The sequence below is a fragment of the Marmota flaviventris genome, chromosome 13, assembly GCF_047511675.1.
Source record: "Marmota flaviventris isolate mMarFla1 chromosome 13, mMarFla1.hap1, whole genome shotgun sequence".
In the NCBI taxonomy this organism is placed as follows: domain Eukaryota; kingdom Metazoa; phylum Chordata; class Mammalia; order Rodentia; family Sciuridae; genus Marmota; species Marmota flaviventris.
In genome coordinates, this window is record NC_092510.1 from 104478594 (window position 1) to 104502567 (window position 23974).

Below are 23974 nucleotides of genomic sequence, written 5' to 3' on the forward strand. Positions count from 1 at the left end.
GATACCCCTTTGGAAAATGGTCCGTAGTTGCCTTACAGATGGTCAATGCCAAGAAGCTGTGAGTGAGGGTCAGGCCGTTCTTGAACAACTACATGAGGAAAAATCTGAAGGATCACATAGTGAAGTGGCAGAGAGTATCAAAAGTAACAGTAGTGAAAAGGCAAAAGAGCCTGAAGATAAAAATAGGAGAAGGCTCTATCCAGACTTGACCGAATTCAAAACATCTGAGGACACAAGCGGCTCAGAGTGTTCTGAGGACCTTGATATATTGTTGCAACAACTACATAAGATAAAAATGAAAAAGAAGAAAAAGGAAACACAAGGCGCGCATGCCTACTGTAAGAAGGGGGAAAGATCTAATATTGGTCAACAGAATTCTGAGGAGGAGGAGGTTAAAAATTTAGAAGAAGATATGATGCCTGTTGCCCCACCCCCGTATGTGGGGGGGAGCCAAGGTTCCGGGAGGTCTTTTCATGCGCAAGTTTGGAGGACAGTTAATACAGATATGGGACTTGCGTACCCGGTGTTTCAGGACAATAATAGGGGAAGATATCATGAGCCTTTAGACTTTAAGATAGTTAAAACCTTGGCAGAATCCGTCCGCACTTATGGCATAGATGCCGCTTTCACTCTCACTCAAGTGGAGGGACTTACTAGATTTTGCATGACTCCTTCAGATTGGGCTAGTCTAGTCCGCGCTTGTGTTTCCCCAGGGAAATATTAGGAATCCAAAGTTGGCTGTTTAATGTTTCTGGCACTACCCAAGACTCGGAGCAAAATAGGAGGCTTACAATTTTTGCAAATAATTCACAATTATCTAATGCTACATTACCCTCCGCAGCAGTCTGTCTCCAATCTCTGTTCCTGTTTCTTTTGGCTAATGTTACATTACAGGGGATGCTTAATTGTTCTAATGTTACTTGCTACTTGTCTGAGTGTTGGAATGGCTCCTGGACTATGGCAGTGATTATGAAAATTCCAACCTTTGTCCCGATCCCAGTTACTGCAGATCCAGAATCCTTTCCTATTGTTGAATTGATTAGAATCCGTAGAGATTTTGGAATTACGGCAACTATAGTGACAGCTGTGGCGGTATCTGCTGCTGCAGCAGTTACAGCTGGAGTAGCCATGGCCAGTCAAGTACAAACTGCTGCCACTATTAATCAAGTTGTTCAACAAACTTCCACCATACTTGAATCCCAAAATTCAATTAATCAACATATTTTGTCAGGGATTTTAGCTGCCAACCAAAGGATAGATTTACTCCAAGCTCAGGTAGAAGAATTGGCTGACTTAGTGCTTTTGGGTTGTGTTGACCAACGTGCACATTTATGTATAACCTCTGTCAGATTTAATGATTCCAGAAATGCCTCCCGCATCATCGGGGAATATCTATCCGGAACCTGGTCCTTGGCAGCAGAAAACTTGATCCAATCTCAACTAACTCAGATTGCTGTCTTGAACAGTACCCGTGTCAAACCAGTGACTTTGGGTCAATTCACCGATTGGATATCTTCTGCTTTTTCCTTCTTCAAAGAGTGGGTGGGAATAAGCATTTTTGGTGCAATGTGTTGCTTCAGTGTTATACTTTGTTTGTGGTTTCTCTGTCGCCTTAAAACTCGCCATGCACAAGAAAAGGCTATGATCATACAAGCTCTTGCAGCCTTAGAAAATGGCAACTCACCTCAAGTCTGGCTTGCGCATCTTAGACAGTAAACCTTTGTCATGGTCGTTGCACCCCAAGTTATTATAACATTGCACTGGGATCGACATGACTTTCCTTGTTATTCTCTTAGTGTTGGAAAGCCCTTGCACTCTGCCGGTCTTGCTGCCATTGCACGCAGATGGGTTTCCACACTAGTGCTTTACTATCGCTTTAAAGTCCATGACTTTCTTTCAGGGTGCTGTCAACTTGTTTGTCATTAATACAGCCACAGTTCAACCTCAGCTATCCCCCTTCGTCCACCATCGTCACGATACAGGATGCGAGGCAAAGCACTGCACTTGAGTGATCCTTGACGTGGACCTCAAGGAGAGCATGTCCTATTGCATGCGGGTTAGACGCATCCACGCCCCGCCCCACGAAAAAAGGCGTCGGCTGATATGGCCTCGGATCTGGGGAAGGGCCCTCCTTAGGACTGAGCCATACTATGCAGCCACTTCTGCACAGTGGGATAAGACCTCTACTCTCGCCTGTATTGTTTTAATAAAACAGAAAGGGGGAACTGTGGTGAGCCGCTTCTGCCGTTTCTGCAGACTATGGTCGCCATTACGAGATGGCACTAGCTCCGCTGTGGTATGTGACAAACAACTCCTTATCTGAGAGAGTTGGCACATGATTTTTCACCACCCTGTGAGAAAGTTCCACGCGGCAGCTTTGTATTGGGACTTGGGATGCTTTATTAAGGCTGGGAGGGCATCCAGGGGAGAAAGAAGAAAAGAAGAAGAAAGAATAATAAATATCAAGGGCCCAAATAAAACTACTGAGAGAAAATTTCGGAGTTGCATCTTCCTTGCAGGCAAGGGGTCGCGACAGTCAACTTTTCATTTTGATCCTGTGCTTCTCCCATTTTCAGCTTGGATGAAAGTATACACCTCTTAAGTTATGATCATAATAAATCTCATTCTTGTGGTAATTGTCATTGATCAATAACATAAGATCAATAAATTCTCAAACAGGATTTTTTTGGTTAAAATTTTAGCCTTCTCCATCAGTCCAGGAATATCATGGTTGAGCAGTAAGACAAAGTAAAAATTGCAGAAGCCATACAAACCAATGACCTAGGAAATCAGATTCCAGTTGAGTGAAAAGTTTCTGAATTGACCAAACAGCATGTGGATTGAACTGAAGTATTGCATAATAATTTTGGGGAAATAATCTGAACTTTGTAGACTTATCTGAGGTCTTTTTTCCATCACTAATAGATTATTCTTCTGCACTTGGAATACCAAGAAGTGAGTTTGACTATTGTTAGAGTATGTAACGTAGCATTCATCTTCAAGTCAGATCTTTAGGAATCTATCTCCTTTGTATCTAGGAAAGATGCTGATGAATCATCTTTTGGAGAAGTGATTTCAAAAGAATCACAAGAAGTGTATATTGTAGTATGTTCCTATTCTCTTGTTACATTTGTAGAAGGTAGTTTCCTCTTCAGTTTTTTAATTTATTTTTTAGTTGTAATTGGACCCAATACCTTTATTTTATTTATGTATTTTTATGTGGTGCTGAGGATCGGACCCAGCGCCTCGCATGTGCTAGGTGAGCGCTCTACTGTTGTGCCACAATCCCGGCCCCTCCTCTTCAGCTTTTTGATTAATACATTGGTTCTGTTGTCTCCTGCATTTGCTGACTTTAGTTGGTCCTTCTGAAAACTTGAAAAAGCTGATTGCTCACAGTGCCCCTTTACATCTTGTGGAGTTGGTGGGAATTCAGGGTCCAAATCATCCATATAACTTTTCAACTGGTCAACAATGTCTGTAAGGTGACGCATTGTAATCATGAGGCAATGATCTTGCCCTTGGGAACTTGATTCATGGGCCTCTATCCCCAGGAAGAAGACTATCAGACAGAATTATCCTCTCCATGTTGCCAGGACTGGATTTCCTAAGTACAACAGTAGATCAGGAGCATACCTCCTCTTCACTTCAGTGTGACTGACAGGTTGTCAGTAAAGCTACCTATTTATTCATCATGCTTCAGGGAGAGGTAAAGCTCTCCCTTTAGCCTGGAAATCTTTGTTAGATACTGTCTTCTCTGGGTGTGAGTGTAACAGTGGTTCACTTCTTACTTTGAATATAGCCCTTGCTGCTCTGCCATTGACTTATTTTCTTATTTTCCACTGACTTATTTTTAAAACAAATATGTTTCTTTCCACAAGGGTCTTTGTGAGATCTCTGAATCCTTGACTCCCACCTTCCGCTTTCCCTGTTCTTCCGAGATAGGGTGAAGAAGGGTGGTATGTGGTGCTGGTCCAGGAGTCCCTCAGGCTCCACTGTACTCCAGCCCCACTCACTGCTGCCTTTCATGGGATTGTCTGAAGTACAGCTGGGGTTGGTTTGTGCATAGTGTAGGCTTGGACTCGGTTGGAAGACAGGTTCACTGCCAGGCCAGTGGCTGAGTGTCCATTCACAGTGCCTCTGAACTGGAGGGCTGGTAATGCAGGTGGAAGTCATTGCCAGCATATCTGGTGATGGCTTGGGATTCCAGGTGAGCCCCTGGCCCCATACTGGCCTGTGGTTGGACAGTGGGGAACACGGGGCATGAATCTATCACTGCCCTTGGGAGAAAGGACACAGGTGGTAGGAGGAGTATGTTTCCTCCCAGACTCAATGTGGAAACCCTTTCCCTTTCCTTCTGCTTTTTCCTGCCAGGATCCTTGCCACAGCTGGAACTGACTTCGACCTGCGAACACTGAGGGCTGTGCGCGTGCTGAGGCCTCTGAAGCTGGTATCGGGGATTCCAAGTGAGTCCCGCTAAGACAGTCAGGCCCAAGCCTGCCTGGAACACCAACCTCCTCCCTTCCTTCTCACCACAGCCATGGCCACAGTTAAGTCCCTGACTGTGGCTGTAGGGCCTTGTGACTCTGAGCTTGCCCTGCTCCCCGACCCTTTTGGTGATGGGCATTGAACTCAGAGCCTTGAGCATGGTAAGCACATTCTCTCTTTGCCACTTAGCTAAACACCAAGCCCCTGAGCTCGCCATTTCTGACCCCAGGGAAACAGGCAGGAGGAAGAGAGGAACAGGCATTTTCCAGGCTATTCTCTACAAAATGACAGAGAGGGACCCCGTTACTGTGCTCTGACTTGGCTTCCCTAGATGGAAGCTTTGTTCCTACCCACAAAGAGAGTTATTTTTAGTCCTGCTTCATTTTGTGGGGTTGAAGAACAGAAGAAAGCTTGACCAGGGATGGCATAGAATGTGTGGGAAAATATTCAAAGGCTGCAAAGGGCCTCCTGCGTTACATGAGCCTGACTAGGCCTTGGGGGACTGAGACTGCACATGATATATGCTCCTGGTTTGGGCCATGAAGGAGACAAACATGGGCAGGGTGGCCAGGGGAACTGGTGAGCCAGTGGCCACCCTGGCCTCTATTCCCCAGTCTAGTGGAAGCTTGGCTTTAGGTTTACCTAGGAGCCTGGGTGGGCAGGGACCTAGTTCTGTGTCTTCCTAGGACCACTGCAGAAAGATCTTTGGATAGCTCCCTGTTCTACACTGAATAGGCACGGCCCCTGGCCCATACTCAGGGCCATGCTGGAAGAGTGAGAGATCATGGGGTTACAGCCTTCTCTGCTTATTTTTCTGGCCTGAATTCAATCACACCCTACAGCCAGTAGAAACACACTTCTCATTTTTGGAGGAGAGGGGATCTTCCCCATTCTCCATAAAGAATCTGGACAATTAAGGACTTCCTTACTGCTTTTGCAGGATGCCCTGTGATTCCTTCCCATGATTCCCTGTACTTTCCTCTAGGATCCCCTGCTGTGCCTTCTAAGAAGTCTCTGCTCTTCCCTCCCAGGAGTCCCTGCTCTTAGCTCCCAGCGTTCTTTGTTCTTCCTTCTTAGGATTTCTGTTCTTCTTCTCAAGATCCCCTGCTCTTTCCTCCCAGGATCCTCTGCTTTTACCTCCCACCTTTCTTTGATTTTTCTTCTGAGGATTCCTGCTCTTCCCTGTCAGTAGCCCCTGCTCCTCCCTCCCAGGATGCCCTGTTCTTAACTCCCAGGATCCCCTGCTCTTCCCTCCCAGGGTCCCCTGCTCTTCCCTCCCAGGGTCCCCTGCTCTTCCCTCCCAGGGTCCCCTGCTCTTCCCTCCCAGGATCCCCTGCTCTTCCCTCCTAGGGTCCCCTGCTCTTCCCTCCCAGGGTCCCCTGCTCTTCCCTCCCAGGGTCCCCTGCTCTTCCCTCCCAGGGTCCTCTACTTTACCTCCCACTTTTCTTTGCTTTCCCTTCTGAGGATTCCTGCTCTTCCCTGTCAGTAGCCCCTGATCTTCCCTCCCAGGATGCCCTGTTCTTAACTCCCAGGATCCCCTGCTCTTCCCTCCCAGGGTCCTCTGCTTTACCTCCCACCTTCCTTTGCTTTTCCTTCTGAGGATTCCTGCTCTTCCCTCTCAGGAGACCCTGCTCTTCCCTCCCAGGATGCCCTCTTCTCAACTCCCAGGATCCCCTGCTCTTCCCTCCCAGGGTCCTCTGCTTTACCTCCCACCTTTCTTTGCTTTCCCTTCTGAGGATTCCTGTTCTTTCCTGGATTCTTGGACTTCAAACTCTGACACCTCTTCATTCTGTTACTCCCCCTTTGAGACACTGCTCAGTCCACCTCTCCCTAGGAGGTCACACTCTGCCCCATGTGAGTCCTCACTCTCACAGCCTTCCCTATTGTGTCCCCTACTTTGAGGCCATGGCTCTGTTCTTTGACCTCATCAACAGTTACAGCTCCGCTTCTGCCCCAGGTCTCAGCCCTGCCCTCCCTGGATTTTTGCTGCTCTGTTACTGCCTTCTCCCCTGCCCCCACCTTTGCTCTCTGACCTGCGCTGCTCTGATCACAGGTTTGCAGGTGGTGCTCAAGTCCATCATGAAGGCCATGGTTCCACTGCTGCAGATTGGGCTGCTACTCTTCTTTGCCATCCTCATGTTTGCCATCATTGGCCTCGAGTTCTACATGGGAAAATTCCACAAGGCCTGTTTCCCCAACAGCACAGGTGAGGTCTCCTATCATCTCGGCTCAGTTGAGGACGACAGATTTATCCATCCAGGAGACAGGCATCACTGTAGGTGCTAGAGAGAACTGGTAGGTGCCAGATTACTGAGACAGAAGATTACAACCGGTAAACAAATAATAGACACACAAATAAAATAATACAGATTGTAGCCACTTCTGGAAGGAAACAAAAAAAATGTATTTGAAATACAGTAATTTAGTGTCAGCTCATTAGAAGGTAGCCAGGGGGAGGCAAAGGCTGAAACAGGATCCAAAGGGAGGATATCTCAATCTTGGAGAGATGGCAGTGGCCAGGGCCAGGCGTTTGGTAGAGGTAGTTGGAATGAGCCATATTCTGGGTACTTGTAGGTAAAGCTATAAGGTTTTCCTGTTGAGTGTAAGAGAAAGAGTTAAGGAAGACAGTAAATTTGAGTCTTGAGCACTCAACACATTAAAGGAGAAAACCCAGGTGATCATCTCTTAGATCCCAAAGAGCATTTACTATAATTTAAGTTAGTCATGATTTATTTTTTTATCATTTATTTTTTTCTGGTACTGGTATGAAACCCAAGGCCTTGTATATGCTAGGCATGCACTTTGCTGCTGAGCCACATCTCTAGCCCCTAAATTATTCATAACTTAAAAAAAATTTTCATCAAGCTGTAAATGAAAGATACTTTTCTTAAATTCCCTGCAAACATTGAATTTCATTGTGAGACCTTTTCCTTCAAAGTCAGGATCAAAGCAAGGGCGTAGCTGGTCTGCATGGCATTGGCAGTGTGACCAGTGCAGGAGACCAGAAGGAAGCGAGAGTGTCAAGTCAGACAGGAAGAAACTGTCCTAGTTTACAGAGAATGCAGTTGTGTACAGAGACAAATGAGGACTTCCTTATGAAATTTATCTAGATATTTGGAAAGGGAGAAATAAACTTGTGTGGAGAGTTTTGCCTTCTAACCCTGGGAGGACTTGCTTTCCATCCTTGCAGTTCCTCAAATTATCTCCTATGTTGATAGGAGGGATTTTCATATGTTGGTACACATTTTTATAAAATTTTCTTCTACTTTGTCGCTGGAATTTTGGGAGTGAAGAGGCTAACACTCTATGTCATATTCTGTTAACTGTCTTGTCCCAGAGGTTAGCAATTTTTTTTTTTTTTTTTTTTTTGATGCTGGGGATTGAACCCAGGGTCTCATGCATGCCAGACAAGTATTCTACCACTGAGCTATGTCCCAACCCTGATGTTTTCTTTACCACCTCTCTAGGTGGTCTTTTGCTGCCCACTACATTGCAGGAAAGTAGAGGGATCCCCACTCTGTAGGGGCCAGTGCAGTGGTGACTGGGCTAGGAGGCCTCCAATTTCTCTCTGGGCATATGTTGAACTAACTCTCAGTTATCCTGTGTGCAGGTCCAGGGCTGCACAGTGTCTGAGTCTAGCTTTATACTAACCAACCGCCTTGCTGGCTCCATTGTGACAATCAAATCTTCATGTTAGAAGACTTTTGTGGTTTGTCTATGAGGGAGAGGAGAAATCAGGGTGGTAGTGGTAGGAAGAATTGGAAGGTAGGAGTTTGTTGGTTTTTATTTTAAAATGAATGGGCTTCTGAGCTTGTTTAAATGATGATGGACAGGTTCCCAGGGAGAGGGAGATACTAACCAGAAGTCCTAACAGGGTGGGTCCTGACCTCGGGTGGAAGCAGGGGGCAGGTGGGAGGAGTGGTTAGGCAGTTGATGAAGAGTGTCTGGAGGTACCAGGTTCCTGCTGCCTACAGTGCGCTCTCTAGCACCCAGGAATCCCAGAGGGGTTGGAGAACTTTGTGTTTCTGAGCTCAGGATCTGCTTCATTTTCCTCCTCACAGATGCAGATCCTGTGGGTGACTTCCCCTGTGGCAAGGAGGCCCCTGCCCGGCTGTGTGAGGGTGACACCGAGTGCCGGGAGTATTGGCCAGGACCCAACTTTGGTATCACCAACTTTGATAACATCCTGTTTGCCATCTTGACAGTGTTCCAGTGCATCACCATGGAGGGCTGGACTGACATCCTCTACAATGTGAGTTGCATCTTGGCCCTAGGCCTGAGGTGGGCTCGGGAGCTCCTGGGTGGGTCCCTCTTGGGGTCCCATTTGGGGGCACTTCTGACTGAGAGCCTCTGTACCGCCCTGAGAGCCCCTTCCTCCACCCTGGAATAAGTTTCAGGGCCCTTTATCCAGATGGTGTGTCAAAGGCTTCTGCAGTCAGTCTCCACTCAAGCTCTTGACCTAGGTCTTCCTCAAGTTGCTCTGTGAAGGTGGGGCTGTGGGCCGGGGTGGTGGGGCTGGGGTGGAGGGGCCGGGGTGGAGGGCAAAAGATACTGTTGCAGACAAGATGCTGTCGGTGGTGAAGGTGCAGCAGCACAGTAGTCAGTGCCCATGTGAACCTGTGCCACATTAGGCTTGGGAGGTGTCACATGCCTCCTGACTCCTTGTACAGGTGACAGATTAGGTCATAGAGAGACTAATCTAATTCACCCACGCCAGGCCTGCAGGCAGCTGACTGGAAACCACTGTTCACAGCACATCTGTGGGGTCTTCTGGGTGCAATTGAGGGCCAGTGAGCTCTAGGGCCTCTTATTGGGTCCAGGCTGGTGAAGATGAGGAGCAGGGGAAGGTTTGAGGTGGCACTGAGCTAAGGCCCAAGGAAACCTCCTTGGTCATGTTGGGATTCTTGGGGTTGAGTCCTGGTGCTGTCTCTTCTTGGTTTTCTCAGTCTCATGAAGCCAGCCCTTCTCAGCAGTTCAGAGCAGTCTAGGTTTGGTGACCACAATGGAAGTCCAGGATGACCCATGTCACGTCCATCTCCCTCTACCTGTGATTCCTGGTGAACTCTGCTCTTGACTCCTGAGCAAATCTCTTTTATGTGAAGACCCCCTGCTACCTTGCATTCCTCCTGTTGAAGTGCTGTGAGGACAATCAAAGCAGTGCCCTGGGACTTTGGGAGGTGGAGAAGGAAGGTGCCCGTGAGCCAGGACTCTGGGAAGGTCTGGCTGGTAGACTCTTAGTTTGGGGTAGCAGAGGTTGTGCTCTGCTGAGTGCTGTTGGGAATGGGGGTGGGGTGCTGCCACATAAGATGTTGTCACCTAGAGTCTGTTACTTGTGTGTTTTGAGGGTGGGCCTGAACCACATGCGCCTGGGGCCCTGTGCCTCTTTCTGAAGCTTCTCACAGCAGTGTCCATGATTGCTTGTAGATAGGAGGAAAGGAAGAGAGTGGGACCCTCTGCTCTGCCTACCCCACAAGTTTGTGGGTGCCCCAGGATGACCTTGGGCTAATGTTAGGCAGGTTCTTGGTAAGTGCTTGCTGGGCTGATCTGTCGAGCTTGTTGAGCAGGAAGATGGCAGATGAGTTAAGGAAGAGCTGGACCAGGGCCCACTGAAGCAGATTCTTTGTTGAGCAAAGGGCTATCTGATGACAGGCTCTGTGTGGCCGAGGGAATGAGAACAGGGACAAAGGCAGCAATGAGAACCATGGCTGTTGTCTCCCTTTTACCAGTTAAGGCGCAATTTCCACAAGGCAGATCCTGACAATAGCTCTGAACTGTCCACATTTCTCTCCCACCCCAAAGGAGGACTGTAACCAGGGCTCCAAATCCCTCAGTGTCCATAGGGGCTTCACCAGCAGCCACATGTGACTCAGGCTTCCTGTCTGTGTTTGTGCCTCCCTTAGGGGATAGACAGGAAGCAGACCTGGGCAGGAGGCGCTGGCCAGGAAGGCACACAGAGCTTTCATCCAACCCATATTGGATAGGGCCCGCGGGCACTGGGCACTGCATGTACCTTGGCAAGCAGGAGGCGCTAGATGTGTGAGGGTCTAGATAGTGGCAGTGCTCTGAGGGAACAAAGGAGAGTGAGCAGTGGAGATTGACGGGTCAAGGGCCGGGAAAGCAGGCCTGGTGAGGGCTGGAAGTCAGATGCTGGTGCTGCAGGATGTGTCCTGCAAGTTTAGCTGAGGCACAAGGGTGCGGTGGTGGCAGTGAGTGGTGACGCTGCCACTGTGCAGGACCAGAACAGGTGGCAGGACCCGGCTGGGCACTCTCCGCCACACTAACAGAGTTCCGCTCAGCTGGCAGGACCTGCCTGGGCCCTCTCTTCCACACTACCAACAGTGTTCTCATCAGCTGTTGGAGACTGGACAGGGTTTTGGAGAGGATTCATTCATTCATTCATCTCCAAACCAGGGAGAGGGGCTTTGTGGTCTCTTGAGACTTAGACTTCTGACATGGCCTGCAGCAGGGGTGGGGGAGAGATGGAGCTGGTGAGGATGAGTGTCTCTCATACTGGCTCTAGTCAGGGGAGAGTGGGCAGCCAGGACAGAGCAATGGGTCTCAACAGCATCTGTTCAGAGTGGGCTGCTGAGAAACTGTGGCAGAGGGTAAGGGTTGTCCCTCTGAGGAGAGACTGTTTGCCTGTAGAGTCAAACAGGACCTTAGAAGAACCTGCAGAAGTGCTTTGTGGGAGAGTCAGAGGGATGGGATTATCTCAGGACAGCTCCACACAGGGAGAGCTTGCCTCTCCCTGCCCCCGCCTTGCCCTGTTTTGGCCGCTTAGGGTCAGTACCCTCAAGCCAGCAGAGGAAGGAGGAACAATGCTGGGCATGGGGAACGTGATGGCCATGCCTTCCTTTCTAAGGAGAGGGGCCAGCTGTGGCAGGCAGCTTAGGAAAGCAGCTGTTGGCCTGCAGTGTGTCAGACAGTTTGATTACCATCTAGCTGGGACGCTTTTCATTGCTGAATCAAGACTCTTTTCGGCTTGAAGTGACTGTAGAACTTTCTATCACCTACGAGTTTGAAAAGTCATGGGACTTACCTAAATTTTCAACAGTGGCATGGGAAGGGTTACCTGCTAGGTTCAAAGGCATGACAAGAGGTAAACAGTGTCGGCTAATGATTCTGTACATGTGAGTTAGTGTGTTATTGTACTAGTCATAAGCATGTATGAGGAAAGAAGTGTTCAGCTACTTGGCCGTGGAGGCTATATTGATGTTAAACCAAATAGTGCTTCTCCTGCATCAGGTGCACTATGTGAGAGGCAGAGAAGGGTCCCTGATGATGTGGCTGGAGCTCCTGGGGAAGGAGGTGTCCTCCACTCAGAAGAGACAATTGGGAGCAAGGTGTTCCCTGGCTTTGTTTCAGTGGAGGGTGGTGGGAACTGGAGCCTTCTACCGTGTCAAGTTTCCAGTAGCTTCTTCATCTAAGTTGAGGTGATGGGCATGTGAGAGGGTGCTCAGAGGGACTGCAGGTCAAGGGTGTACATGTAAAGTCAGTGACATGTAGATGGTGGTTAAAGTCACCTGAGCAGTGAGTGTAGATGGATAAGAAGAGAAGCCTGAACACTGCTCCTGGGGGGTTCCTGCACTGGGAGGCCAGGGGGAAGGAGGGAGTCAGCAAGAGGCTGGTGTTTCCTCTCGGGCAGGCACGATATGGGAGAGAACTGTGTCTTGGAGAGAGGTTAAAGAGCTCTGAGAAGGTGACTGCTGGGTCAGATGTTGTCCAAAAGTCAAGGAAGATAGAAGAGGAATGTTGACCATTGCACCGGCTGGCACGATGAGGTCCTGGGTGGACTTGACAAGAGCAATCTTGGCGGTGGGGATGAGAACCTGGACCCTGGCATAAAGTGAAGGGAGGTAAGGAAGTGAGGATGCAGTGTAGACCCCCTTTTCCGGGGGCAGAGCAATGGGAGGCAACTGCAGGGAGATACGGGATGGAGAAAACCCGGTTTTCTTCACTCTTTTGCACATGGATATCCACTTTTTCCATTTGCGATACTAGGGATTGAACCCAGAGCTGTTCCACCACTGAGTTACAGTCCCAGTCCTTGTTATTTAAGATAAGGCCTCTCTAAGTTGCTTAGGCCAGGCTGGCCTCCTGCCTCAGCCCCCAAAGAATTGGGCTTACTAGCATCCTCCACTGTGCCTCTCTGGGAATTGGATTTTTTAAAATTAAATTTTGAATTTTGAGACAACTGTAGATTCACGTGAAGTTGTCAGACCTTACAGATGGACCCCATGTGCCTTTCCCCTGCTTTCTCTCAGTGGTAACAACTGGCAGAACTTATTCGACATCATAACCAGGCAATGAGATGCAGCACTCAATGGCACAGATGCCTCTGCCACCCTTGGATGGCTACACCCTACTCAGCTCTGACAACCTCTGGCTTGTTTGCCCTAGCTGCAGTTCTGCCATTTTAAGAATGTCACGTAGATAAAACCACACGTTACTTTCTTGGTATTGGCTATTGTCACTCAAGTAGATTCCCTGGAGGTTACGCAGCTTCTCCTGTTAGTTTTTCCAGAACTGTTTGGTATGGATGTACTGCAGTCTGCTTACTGTTCCCCTATTGAAGGACAAGGGGTGTTTCCATCTAGGGTTATTATGGACACCATTGCTACACATTTGCATACAGGTTTTTCTACACACAGGTTTCCATTTCTTTGGAACAAATGCACAAGAACTTTCTGTGCTGCATAGTAGTTGCATATTTAGGTAAGAAACTAAACCTTCAGGGCTGGGGAATTGGAGCTCAGCAGGAGACCAGACTGCCCAGGATGTGTAAGGCCCTGTGTTTGAGCCCTAGCACTGCAAAAAACAAACAAAAAGAAACTCAAACTTTCCTGAGGACTGTGCCCTTTCACATCCCTCCAGCCGTGTGCGAACAGTCTGGTCTTCTTGCGTCCCTGCCAGAGCTGCTGTGGCACTGTTTTGTTGCCATGGCTCTGACAGGTGTGTGGTGACATGTCATTGTGGCTGTCATCTGTATTTCTTGATGGTTAGTGATGTTGAGCATCTTTTCCTGCTTGTCTGCCACTTGCCCTTTTTTTGGTGAAATGACTCTCTATGTCTTGTCCGTATGCTGTTTGAAGTCCTCTTTCAGTGGAGTCTTTAGGGTCCCTTGTGTATTCTAGGTGCCAGTGCCTTGTTAGATATATAGTTTGCAGATATTTTCTCCTTATCGGTAGCTTGTCTTTTCTTGCTCTTTCACACAACAGACATTTTAGTTTTGATCAAGTCCAGTTTATCATTTTTCCTTTTGTGGATTGGACTTTTGTGTCTGGTAAGATTTTCTACAGTTTTGTTTCCCCTGAAAGTTTTATTGTTTTGTTTTCCATGTATATCTATGGTCCATTTTGAGTTGGATTTTGTACAAAGGGGAAGATTTAGGTGAGGCCCTGGCCTTCCCTCCCTTCTGCCTGGGCATTGTCCAGTGGCTCCAGCCCCGTTTGACAAGAAGGCTGCATTTCATCATTTGAACAGCTTTTGCACCTTGCAGAAGTCATCTGAGCATATTTGTGTGGATTTGTTTTAGTTCTGTGTCTGTCCCTTTCTCTTGATGCCTGTTGTTGTCTTGAAGTTTTGAAATAAGGTAAACCGATTCTTCCCCCTTTATTCAGTTTGGGAGAATTAATGTCTTTATTAGGCTGGTTTTCCCAGTCATTAAACAAGGGAGTATCTTTCCATTTATTTAGATTGTCATTGATTTCTTTCATTAGGATTTTGTAGTGTCCAGCATATGAGTCCCCTATACCTGTTTTATTAGGTTAAAGATATTTTTATTGTTAAGCTTAGGAGTTCTTTATGAGATTTGCAGATGTTTCCCCATCCCATTCTGTGTGTTTCACTTTTGTTCTGTTGATAGTGTCTCAAAAGTGTACAAAATTTAAAATTCTTCATGATTTTTTTCTTTTCTCTTCTGTGCATTTGATGTCATACCCAAGAAATAATTACCAAATTCGACATCATGAAGCTTTAAGAATTTCATTTTTTAAAGATTTTACATTTAGGCCTTTGATCCATTTTGAGTTAATTTACTCTTTTGCATGCAGATTTCCAGTTTCTCTACACTGTTGAAAGGACTGTCCATTCCTCTCTGAACGGCCTTAGCATCCTTGTCAGAAATCATTTGACCTTATATTGAAGGGCTTATTTCTGGGCTCTATTCTATTCCATCTGTCTATGGGTTTTGACCTTATATTTTATGATTTTTATTTTCAAAAAGAAAAGTGGGTTATTGCACGGGCTACAACATTAAGCAGCATTATTTGAGTACTACTGTTGCGAGCAGACATGTCGTCATGCCCCAGGCATGATGTCGGCTTCAGGCTGGAGTGGGCTGGGTGCTGGGTGCTCGTCACCAGGCTGCCATGGTACCGTCTAGTCTCACTTTGTGAAAGGGCTTGTAATGAATGGATGCTGAATTTTTTCAAGTGATTTCTCTGTACTGATATGTTCATGTGATTTTTCTCCTTTATTAATATGGTGAAAAATCAATTGATTTTTGAATATTGGACTAGCTTTGCATTCCTGGAATAAATTTTACATTGTCATGGTATATAATTCTTTTCACATATTGTTGTATTCTATTTGCTTATGTTTTTATTAAGAATTCTTGTATCTATATTCATGAGGGATTTTAGTCAGTGATCTCCTCCTCCTCTTCCTCCTCCTCCTCTTCCTCCTCCTTCGTTTTCTTGTCGGAACTCTCTGTCTGATTTTGGAATCAAAATAATATAAGCATATAAGCTTCATAAAATGAATTAGAAAGTATATTTATTCCTTGTTTTCTGGAAGAGGCTGTCTATTGGAATTCTACTGTGAACTTTCTGGGTGTAGAGATTTCGTTTGGAGTTTATTTATCTGTTTTTATGCCATGCTGGGATCCAGCCCAGGCCCTTGCACATGCTATGAAGTGATCTACCACTGAGCTGCACTCCTGCTGTGGTTTTTATTTTTTTAATAATGCTTTTATTAGAATATAATTTGCATACCAGAAATTCACCATTTTAAATTGTGTATTTCAGAGGTTATGTTAGAAAATATATGCAATCATCACTATTACCTAATTTTAAAACATTTTTATCAATCAAAAAAGAAACCCTGCACATTAGCAATCAACCCCCATTACTCCATTCCTTAGGCCCTGGTAATCATTAACTTTTATGTCTCTGTATATTCATCTTTACCAGACATTTCTTTTTCTTTCTTTCTTTCTTTTTTTTTTTTTAAATACTTTTTAGTTGTCAATGGACCTTTATTTTATTTATTTATATGTGGTGCTGAGAATCGAACCCAGTGCCTCACACATGCTAGGCAAGTGCTCTACCACTGAGCCATAGCCCCTGCCCAGCCAGACGTTTCTTATTTGTGGAATCAGACAGTAGGTGGCCTTTTGTGTTTTTATGTCCACATTATATCATTACTGTCCAGTATGATTACATTGTGCATATATACCATGTATTGTTTATATCCCATCATTGATGGACTTTTGGATTGTGTCCTTTTAAAATTATGAAAATGCTGCTAAGAACATTCATATACAAGTTTTTGCATAGGATGTCTTTTTGTTCCTCTTGGGTATGTGCTTAAGAGCTGAATCATATGATATTTTCATGTTTAGCATTTAAGGGACCACCAAACCTCCTACAATGGCTGTACCACTTTATACCCCACCAGCTATGAAAAGGTGTCCCTGTTTCTGTGAATCTCACCAGTGCTTGTTTTTGTCTGTCTTAATTCCACTCCTATCGGTGTGCAGTAGTATATAGTTTTGATTTATGATGTTCAGCATCTTTTATACCTTCTTTGGGGAAATGTCTATGCCTATCCTTAGTCACTTAAATTGGGTTATTATCTTTTTATTGTTCACTGTAAGATTTCATTGTGCATTTTGGATATTATTCCCCTTTCAAATGTATGATTTTAAAATATTTTCTCCTATTTTGAAGTTGTCTTTTTGCTTTCTTGATTGTGTCACTTGGAGTGCAAAAGATTTTTGTTTTGATGAAATCTAATTTTTCTGTTTTTTCCCCCCACCATTTGTGTTTTTAGTGCTATATCTAAGAATCTATTGCCTAACCAAGGTTATATATCTATGTTTTATAGAGCCATGACTTTTTTCTATAGGAGTTTTCTAGTTTCTGCTTTTGTATCTGGTTTTGTGGTCCACAGAGGGTTGATTAAAAAAAAATACTTTTTGAGTTGTAGTTGGACACGATGCCTTTATTTTACTTATTTTTATGTGGTGCTGAGGATCCAACCTGGCGCCCCGAGGGTTGATTGTTATGCCTGGCGCCCCGAGGGTTGATTGTTATGCCTGGTGTGAGGTAGGGCCTAGGTTCATCTCTTGCATGTGGAGACCCACTAGTCCCAGCACCATTGATGGAGAAGACCGTTCTTTCCCCATTGAATTGTCCCAGCAGCCTCATTAAAAGTGCCTCATCATGTAAGTCAGGATTTAGTTCTAGATCATTAATTCAACTCCATTGATCTGTGTCTATCCTTTTGGGGAGAATTTTTTTTAATATTTTTTAAGTTGTGGGTGGATTTTATTTTATTATTCATCTATTTATTTATTTTTATGTGGTGTTGAGAATTGAACCCAGTGCCTCACATGTGCTAGGCAAGTGTTCTACCACCGAGCCACAGCCCCAGCCCACTTGGGGGGAGTTTTTAAGTTATTATTTCATTTCCCTTCACAATTATAGGACTATTAATTTACTTTGAGTAAGTTGTGGTCTTTAGAAATTGGTCCACTTAATTCACATTGTCAAATATATGTATGTAAAGTTGTTTATAGTATTCTTTTATTATCCTTTTGATGTTTGCTGGATTTGCCTCATTACTAATTTTGATAACTTGCATGTTTTTTCTTTTTTCTTAGTATTGCTACAAGTTTGTCAGTTTACTGATTTTCTTCAAAGAATCGCTTCTCATTTTTGTTGATTTTTTTCTCTATTGTTTTTGTTTTCAATTTTGTTGGATTTTACACTTATTTATTTCCTGCTGCTTGATTCTGGTTTGTGTTGTTTTCTTTTTTAAAAGTTTCTTAAGGTGGAAGCTTAGGTTATTAATTTGAGATTTTCCTTCTTTTGTAACATGGATGTGTGATATAAATTTCCCTCTTGGCATTGCTTTTAGCTATGTCCTATAAGTTTGATATATCGTATTCTTTAAAAAAATTTTTTAGTTATACTTGGACACTATATCTTTATTTTGTTTATTTATTTATTTATGTGGTGCTGAGGATTGAACCCAGGGCCTCACATGTGCGAGGCAAGTGCTCTGCCACTGAGCCCCAGCCCCAACCCCTGGTATATTGTATTCTTATTTTCATGCAGTTCAGTGTATTTTTTAAACTTCCTTGAGACTTCCATCTATGACCCATGATTTATTTAGAATTGTCTTCTTTATGTTTGAGTTACTTCTTATGCCTCTGTTATTTCTAGTTTGATTCTATTGTAGTGGAAGAATACACCGAATTGTAAGAATTTGAATTCTTTTACATTTGTTGAGTTTTGGTGTATAGTTCAGAGTGTGGTCCATGTTGGTATTTGCACTTGAAAAGAATGTGTATTCTGCTGCTGTTATGGACTAGGTGTATAAATGTCAATTGAATTCTGTTGGGTGATGGGTTGTTGAGATTTTCTGTGTCCTTGCTGATTTTTTGTCCAGTTCTTCTATGGATTTTTGGAAAAAAAAAAAAAGTGAAGAGGTGTCCAACTTTGTGACTTCGTCTGTTTCTCCTTTTAGTTCCTTCGTGTTTGTCTTATATTGCAGCACTTTTGTTGGTTGCATATACATTGAGAATTGCTGTCTTCTTGTGGATTGACTCTTTTTATTATGTACTTCTGCTGTATTTCTGGTAGTTTTTTGCTTAGAAGTCTACTTTATCTGATATAGCCACTCCACTTTTCTTTCAATGAATATTTGTATGAAATACAGTTTCCCACCAGGCGCGGTGGCGCATGCCTGTAATCCCAGGGGCTCTGGAGGATCACGAGTTCAAAGCCAGCCTCAGCAACTTCGTGAGGCACTTAGCAACTCACCAAGACCCTGTCTCTAAATAAAATATAAAAAAGGGCTGGGGATGTGGTTAAGCACCCTTGGGTTCAATCCTCAATACCCAAAGTACAAACAAACAAAAAAGATCATTTTCCATATTTGGCTTCCAACTTGCCTACATTTTATATTTGAAGTGAATTTCTTCTAGATAAGTTCATTTTTAAATCCACTGTCTAGTCTTTATCTTTAATTGATATTTTCAGACCATTTACATTTAAGGTGCTTATTTATATGTTACATTTGCCATTATAGTTTTGTTTACCATTATTCCGTCTGGCTTCTTGTTCTTTTTCCCTGTCTTCCTGTGGGTTAGCTGGCTTTTTATTTTGTTCTTTTAGAATCCCATTTTGACCTACCCATGCACGTGTATCTATCTCTTAGTGGTTGCCAGCTGCTCTGAGTCTGTGCTGATGTTATCACGTTACCAGATCAAGTGAGGAGAATAAGCCTTGCCTTCTCTGCGTTTCTTTATCTTCTGTAACACAATTACCTTCAATGTGTCTTCTCTGCATATTTAGAACTGCATGAGATACTAGTATAAGTTTTGCTTCGATTATCAAACATAATTTAGAAAACTTAGAAGGAGAAAGAAAATATATTTATCCATAATTGATTCGATCTATGTGTTTCCTTTCTTTCTAGTGGTCAGTGATTCCTTTTTTAAAGTTTCATTAGCCATTCTTCGAGGGGAGCCCTGCTGGTGAATGACTCTTTTAATCTTCCTGGTCTTTCATCTGAATGTCTTGATTCCCCAGCTCTGTTTTCGAGGTGTGCAGGTGTCTGGGTCAACAGTTCTTTTCTTTCTTTCTCTCCTGCTGGCTTCCCTGGCTTCTGATGGTAAATCTTTTTTCTTGGTACCAGGGATGGAACTCCGGGGCACTCGGCCACTGAGCCACATCCCCAGCCCTTTTGGTACTTTATTTAGAGACAAGGTCTCACTGAGTCTTGTTTTTTGCTGAAGCTGGCTTTGAACTCACAATCCTCCCGTCTCAGCCTCCAGAGCTACTGGGATTACAGGCATGCACGGCCTGATGAGAAGTCTTTTGAATTGTTTTCCACTAAAGTAAGGCACAGTAACTTCATGGAGGGAGGTGGGTGAAGATTGGTGAACAGTGAGAGAAATACCCAGTCTGACACACATAGGCATCAGATGTATACCTCAATCTAATGCGGACCTGAGTGTCTAAGTGTCAATTGTGCATGTGTGTCTGTATATACACACGCCTATGGAGAGAAAACCTTGCTACTTTCAAGATTTTTTCTTTGTTTTTAGTTCTCAGAAGTTTGACTCTTAGGTGTCTTGTGGATTACTTTTTTTTTTGAGAGAGAGAGAGAGAGAGAACTTTTTAATATTTATTTTTTTTTTAGTTCTTGGCAGACACAACATCTTTGTTTGTATGTGGTGCTGAGGATCGAACCCGGGCCGCACGCATGTCAGGCGAGCGCACTACCACTTGAGCCACATCCCCAGCCCTTGTGGATTACTTTTATGCTATTTGGAGTTTGCTCAGCTACTTGAATCTGTGGTTTAGTTTCTGTTGCCAAATTTGGAAAGTTTTTACTGATTGTTTCTTGAAGGATTTTCTTAGCTTTGTCCTCTTTCTCCTGCTGCCTGTGATTCTGATACTATGAATATGGATGTTTCTTTTTGTTTTGTTTTTGGTACTAGGGATTGAACCCAGTGGTGCTCTACTACCGAGCTACATCCTCAGCCCTTTTTATTTGAAGACAAGAGTCTCACTAAGTTGCCAAGGCCTACCTGGAACTTGTGATCCTCCTGCCTCAGCCTCCTGAGTAGCTGGGACTCAGGCGTGCGGCAGCATGTCTGACTTGAATGCTGTGGTTCCCCATATTTTCCAGTCTCTGCTGTGGGTGTGTACACCTAGATATACAGTTACAGAGATATATGTTAGATTGATGTATGTATCTGATATATGTTAGGTGAAAGGGGCTTCGTTTGCAGCAGTCTCTCCTCTTGCAAGGAAGACAACTTTGAGGGTGGCCTGCAGGGAGGTTGGTGGCTTTAGTGCCCTTCCAGTCCGTGGATCTGAGCTGCATATAGGTCTGGGCAGAGGTGTCCAGGAACATGAACTGCAGTGTGAGTCGGGATCCTGAATGTCTGATACAGGTTGGAATCCAGGGGTTTTGGTGACCGTCCTGAAGTCAGTGTTCTGGGCTCAGAAGCTGCAAGCTGTACTCATTCCAGGGGACTGAAGATCCTCTAGGGATAGATTCTGAAAATGCTGCCAGGGCTGGCAGATGCCCAAGGGCAGGCGTCCTAACAGTGGCTCCTGGAGATCAGCCCCAGCTGTAGGCCATGTTCAGGCTGGCCTCCTGCCTCTATCCCGCTGGGTGCTCTGGACCTCAGCTTGAGGACTCTCTGAAGGGAGGTGCGAAGGCCCAGGTTGTGCCCACCCTCAGCACCCATCTGCCTCTTGGTTTGCTCCTCACACTAGGCTCACATAGAGAAAGAGCCAAGGTTCCTGGGACCCAGAAAGAGAACAACAGCTGTGGAATTAAATTGGATTCAGGGGAGCTCACCCTTTTGTAGGCTGTGCTATAAAAAGCAAAGCTCGGGGAGATGGCCTTTCTTTGCCGCAGCCATGCAGATCACGTCTGGGAGCTGGGCTGTGTTGGGCACGTGGTGAGAGCTATCCCTTGTGGGTGCGTGGAGAATTCAGTGTGGAGGCTCCCGTGGCCTCTGGGTTGTGGAGCTGCTGCAGATGGATGTCTGGGTGTGGACTTCAGAGCCCGTGGGGCTCTATTGGGAAGAGATGTCAATGGAGCTACTTAGGGAGACTGAGAGTGTCCCATTAGGGAGGTGTCCCAACAGACAGAGGCCAGGATGCAGCCCTTGGGGCATCTGGAGCAGCCTTTAGCTCGCTGGGCCTACTTCGTTCGTCGGCAGTGACTAGCAAGGCTAAGTATCCCTGGTCTTCTGGGGGCCTCAGCCCAGGGGAAGCTCTATAGGGCAGAGGCAGGTCTGATGGGGGGTCCCAATTGACCTCTGACCTGCCTGGACTCCCCTCTTGGACCCTGCCAGGTGTTGGCTTCTGAGGAGACCTATAAGGGGCCAGCACACTTCTGTGGCCAGGGCTGTCTGTCCATCCTCCCTCATCTCTTCCTCTTTGCTTCCAGACAAATGATGCAGCTGGAAACACCTGGAACTGGCTCTACTTCATCCCCCTCATCATCATCGGCTCCTTCTTCATGCTCAACCTTGTGCTGGGTGTGCTCTCAGGGTAAGAGCCCTGTGGGACTTGTGTGGATTCCCTGTGTTCTCAGACGGAGGAGAGCAGGAATGGAGTCAGACATGGGCACACACGATCAGGTGGTTCCCAGTGTCCTGGGCACTGGGGCCTTGCCTTGTGCCACCATCATGACTTATCCCTTGGCCAACCCTTCACCTTCTTCCCCCTTTTACATCCTTGCGCTCTGCTCTGCCTCTGTTGTGGAGAGGGGCTGCAGCTGCCCCTCACCCGGGTGTGGTCTTGCTGGAGTTTCCGGGCAGCCTCTGTGGCCATAGAGCCCTTCTTTTACCACAAGGGAGAGCAGACATGGCCCTCAAAAGTCTTGGCTCTGCACCCCAACCTTACCCTAGCCTCACCGCCACCTGGCCTTTTGTGCTGAGCTCCTAAGGAAAGCTTGGGAGTTAACTTTATATTACTGTGACCAAAATACCTAACATAAAACCTAAAGGAGAAAAGTTATATTTTGGCTCAGAGTTTCAGAGGTTTCAGTCCATGTTTGACCGATTCCATTGCTTTGGGCCTGAGGTGAGGCAGAAGGGCATGGTGGACGGGTGGGGTGGAGGGAAACTGTGCAGCTCATGGCATCTGGGAGGGAGGAGTGGGGAGGGGCCAGGCACAAGATATGATAATCCCCAAGGGCACACCCCCAGAGACCCATCCTTCAGTTAGGTTCCCCTGGCCTTCAAATAATTAATCCACTGACCAGGTCAGAGTCCTCATGATCTACTCACTTCCCAAAGTCACACTCTGAACTTTGCTGCACTGGGGACCAAGACCTCACACATGAGTTTTGGGGGATACTTGTATCTAAGTCATCACAGACACCCTCTGTCTCTCCCTTCTGTCTACCCTGAAGCCTCCTGCTCAGGCCTAGGCTACTGGGTGGGCTGCAGGCAGAGCCTGGTAGCTTCAGGGGGAGCTGCCATGGTGGCCAGAAAAGAACAGACACAGGGAGGACGGCACTGGCCACAGCCCACATGCTCTGGTGCTGAGTGATCCTTAGCTTCAAACCTGTCATATAAGGGACCGGATTGTCATTGCTGTGTCTTCCCATGCCCTCCTCAGAGACCAGCAGGGCCCACAGCACAGGGGATAGTTCAGAACTCCTAGTGCAGTGGGGAAGCCAGTGGAGGTCTGGGGCTCAGAAAAGGCATGTGAGGCGGGGGCATCTCAGCCGAGACCCAGAGAGGGACTAGGAGGGAGCCAGGTGGAGGGAGGAGGGTCTTCCAGGCAGAGTTCGTCCGCCGCAGGCTCAGCAGTGTGGACAGTGTGGCACTTGTGTGCTGCGGGGATTCTGGGGGATGGAGCCAGGATTGTGGCGGGGAGAAGGCTGGCAGTCACCAGGATGTGGAGAGCCTTGGCCCCTGCTGAGGACACTGCACATGGGAAGATTGACCAGAGAACATGGGGGTTCCCAGCAGCCGGGAGAGCGGCCCTCTCTTGGGCTGAAGGGAGCTACCTGGAGGTTTCCAGCAGCCTTCACCTCCTGGTCTAGCCCTTTATCTCTGGGGCTGCTCCCCTGGGAGGCCTGGGGTCTTTGCACTGACTGCTGTTTGCCTCCCTGGCCCTGCTGGATGCAGGGAGTTCGCCAAGGAGCGAGAGCGGGTGGAGAACCGCCGTGCCTTCCTGAAGCTCCGCCGGCAGCAGCAGATCGAGCGGGAGCTCAATGGGTACCTGGAGTGGATCTTCAAGGCTGGTGAGAGTCTGTGGGGGCTGGGTGCTGCACTGCCCATCTGCCCTCGGTTTCTCTGTGTCCCCAGTTTGCTCTGCTCCCAGTGGCTGTCCCTGGCTATGGCGCAGAGCTCAGTGCAGGGAAGCTGAGATGGCTGGAAGGAGCTGGGACTAGAGGAGGCCTCTCTCTCCGGCTCACCCAGGCTCCCGGCACCAGGCAGCCACCTGGCACTGCCTACACTGGGCTTTGCGGTAGATGACTTTGGCATGGCCATGTTAGACCTGAGTGCCCTGCCCTTGACCTCAGCTCCTCCCAAGCCTGGCTCTGGGCTTGGAAACCCTGGACTTTCCAGTTCTCCTCCTGGCCCAGCCTGTGCTCTCCTTCCTGTGGGCACTGTCCGTGCCACTTGAGGGTTCACAAATGCTTCCCCAGTGATGGACTCACAGGTGGGCAGAATGTAGATGGGGACATGGGAGGGACGCAAGGCAGCTGGCCTCTC

At 46.5% G+C, this 23974-nt stretch overlaps 1 protein-coding gene across 1 annotated transcript in view; it reads left to right on the forward strand.

Moving 5' to 3' along the window:
* Positions 1–23974, forward strand: part of Cacna1b (calcium voltage-gated channel subunit alpha1 B) — a 188234-nt gene that overhangs the window by 36190 nt on the left and 128070 nt on the right. Inside the window, exons 4-8 of the mRNA XM_071601213.1 lie at positions 4372–4463; positions 6539–6691; positions 8553–8737; positions 21691–21794; positions 23384–23499. Coding sequence (XP_071457314.1) covers positions 4372–4463; positions 6539–6691; positions 8553–8737; positions 21691–21794; positions 23384–23499 — 650 coding nt within the window. The remainder of the gene's footprint in view (positions 1–4371; positions 4464–6538; positions 6692–8552; positions 8738–21690; positions 21795–23383; positions 23500–23974) is intronic.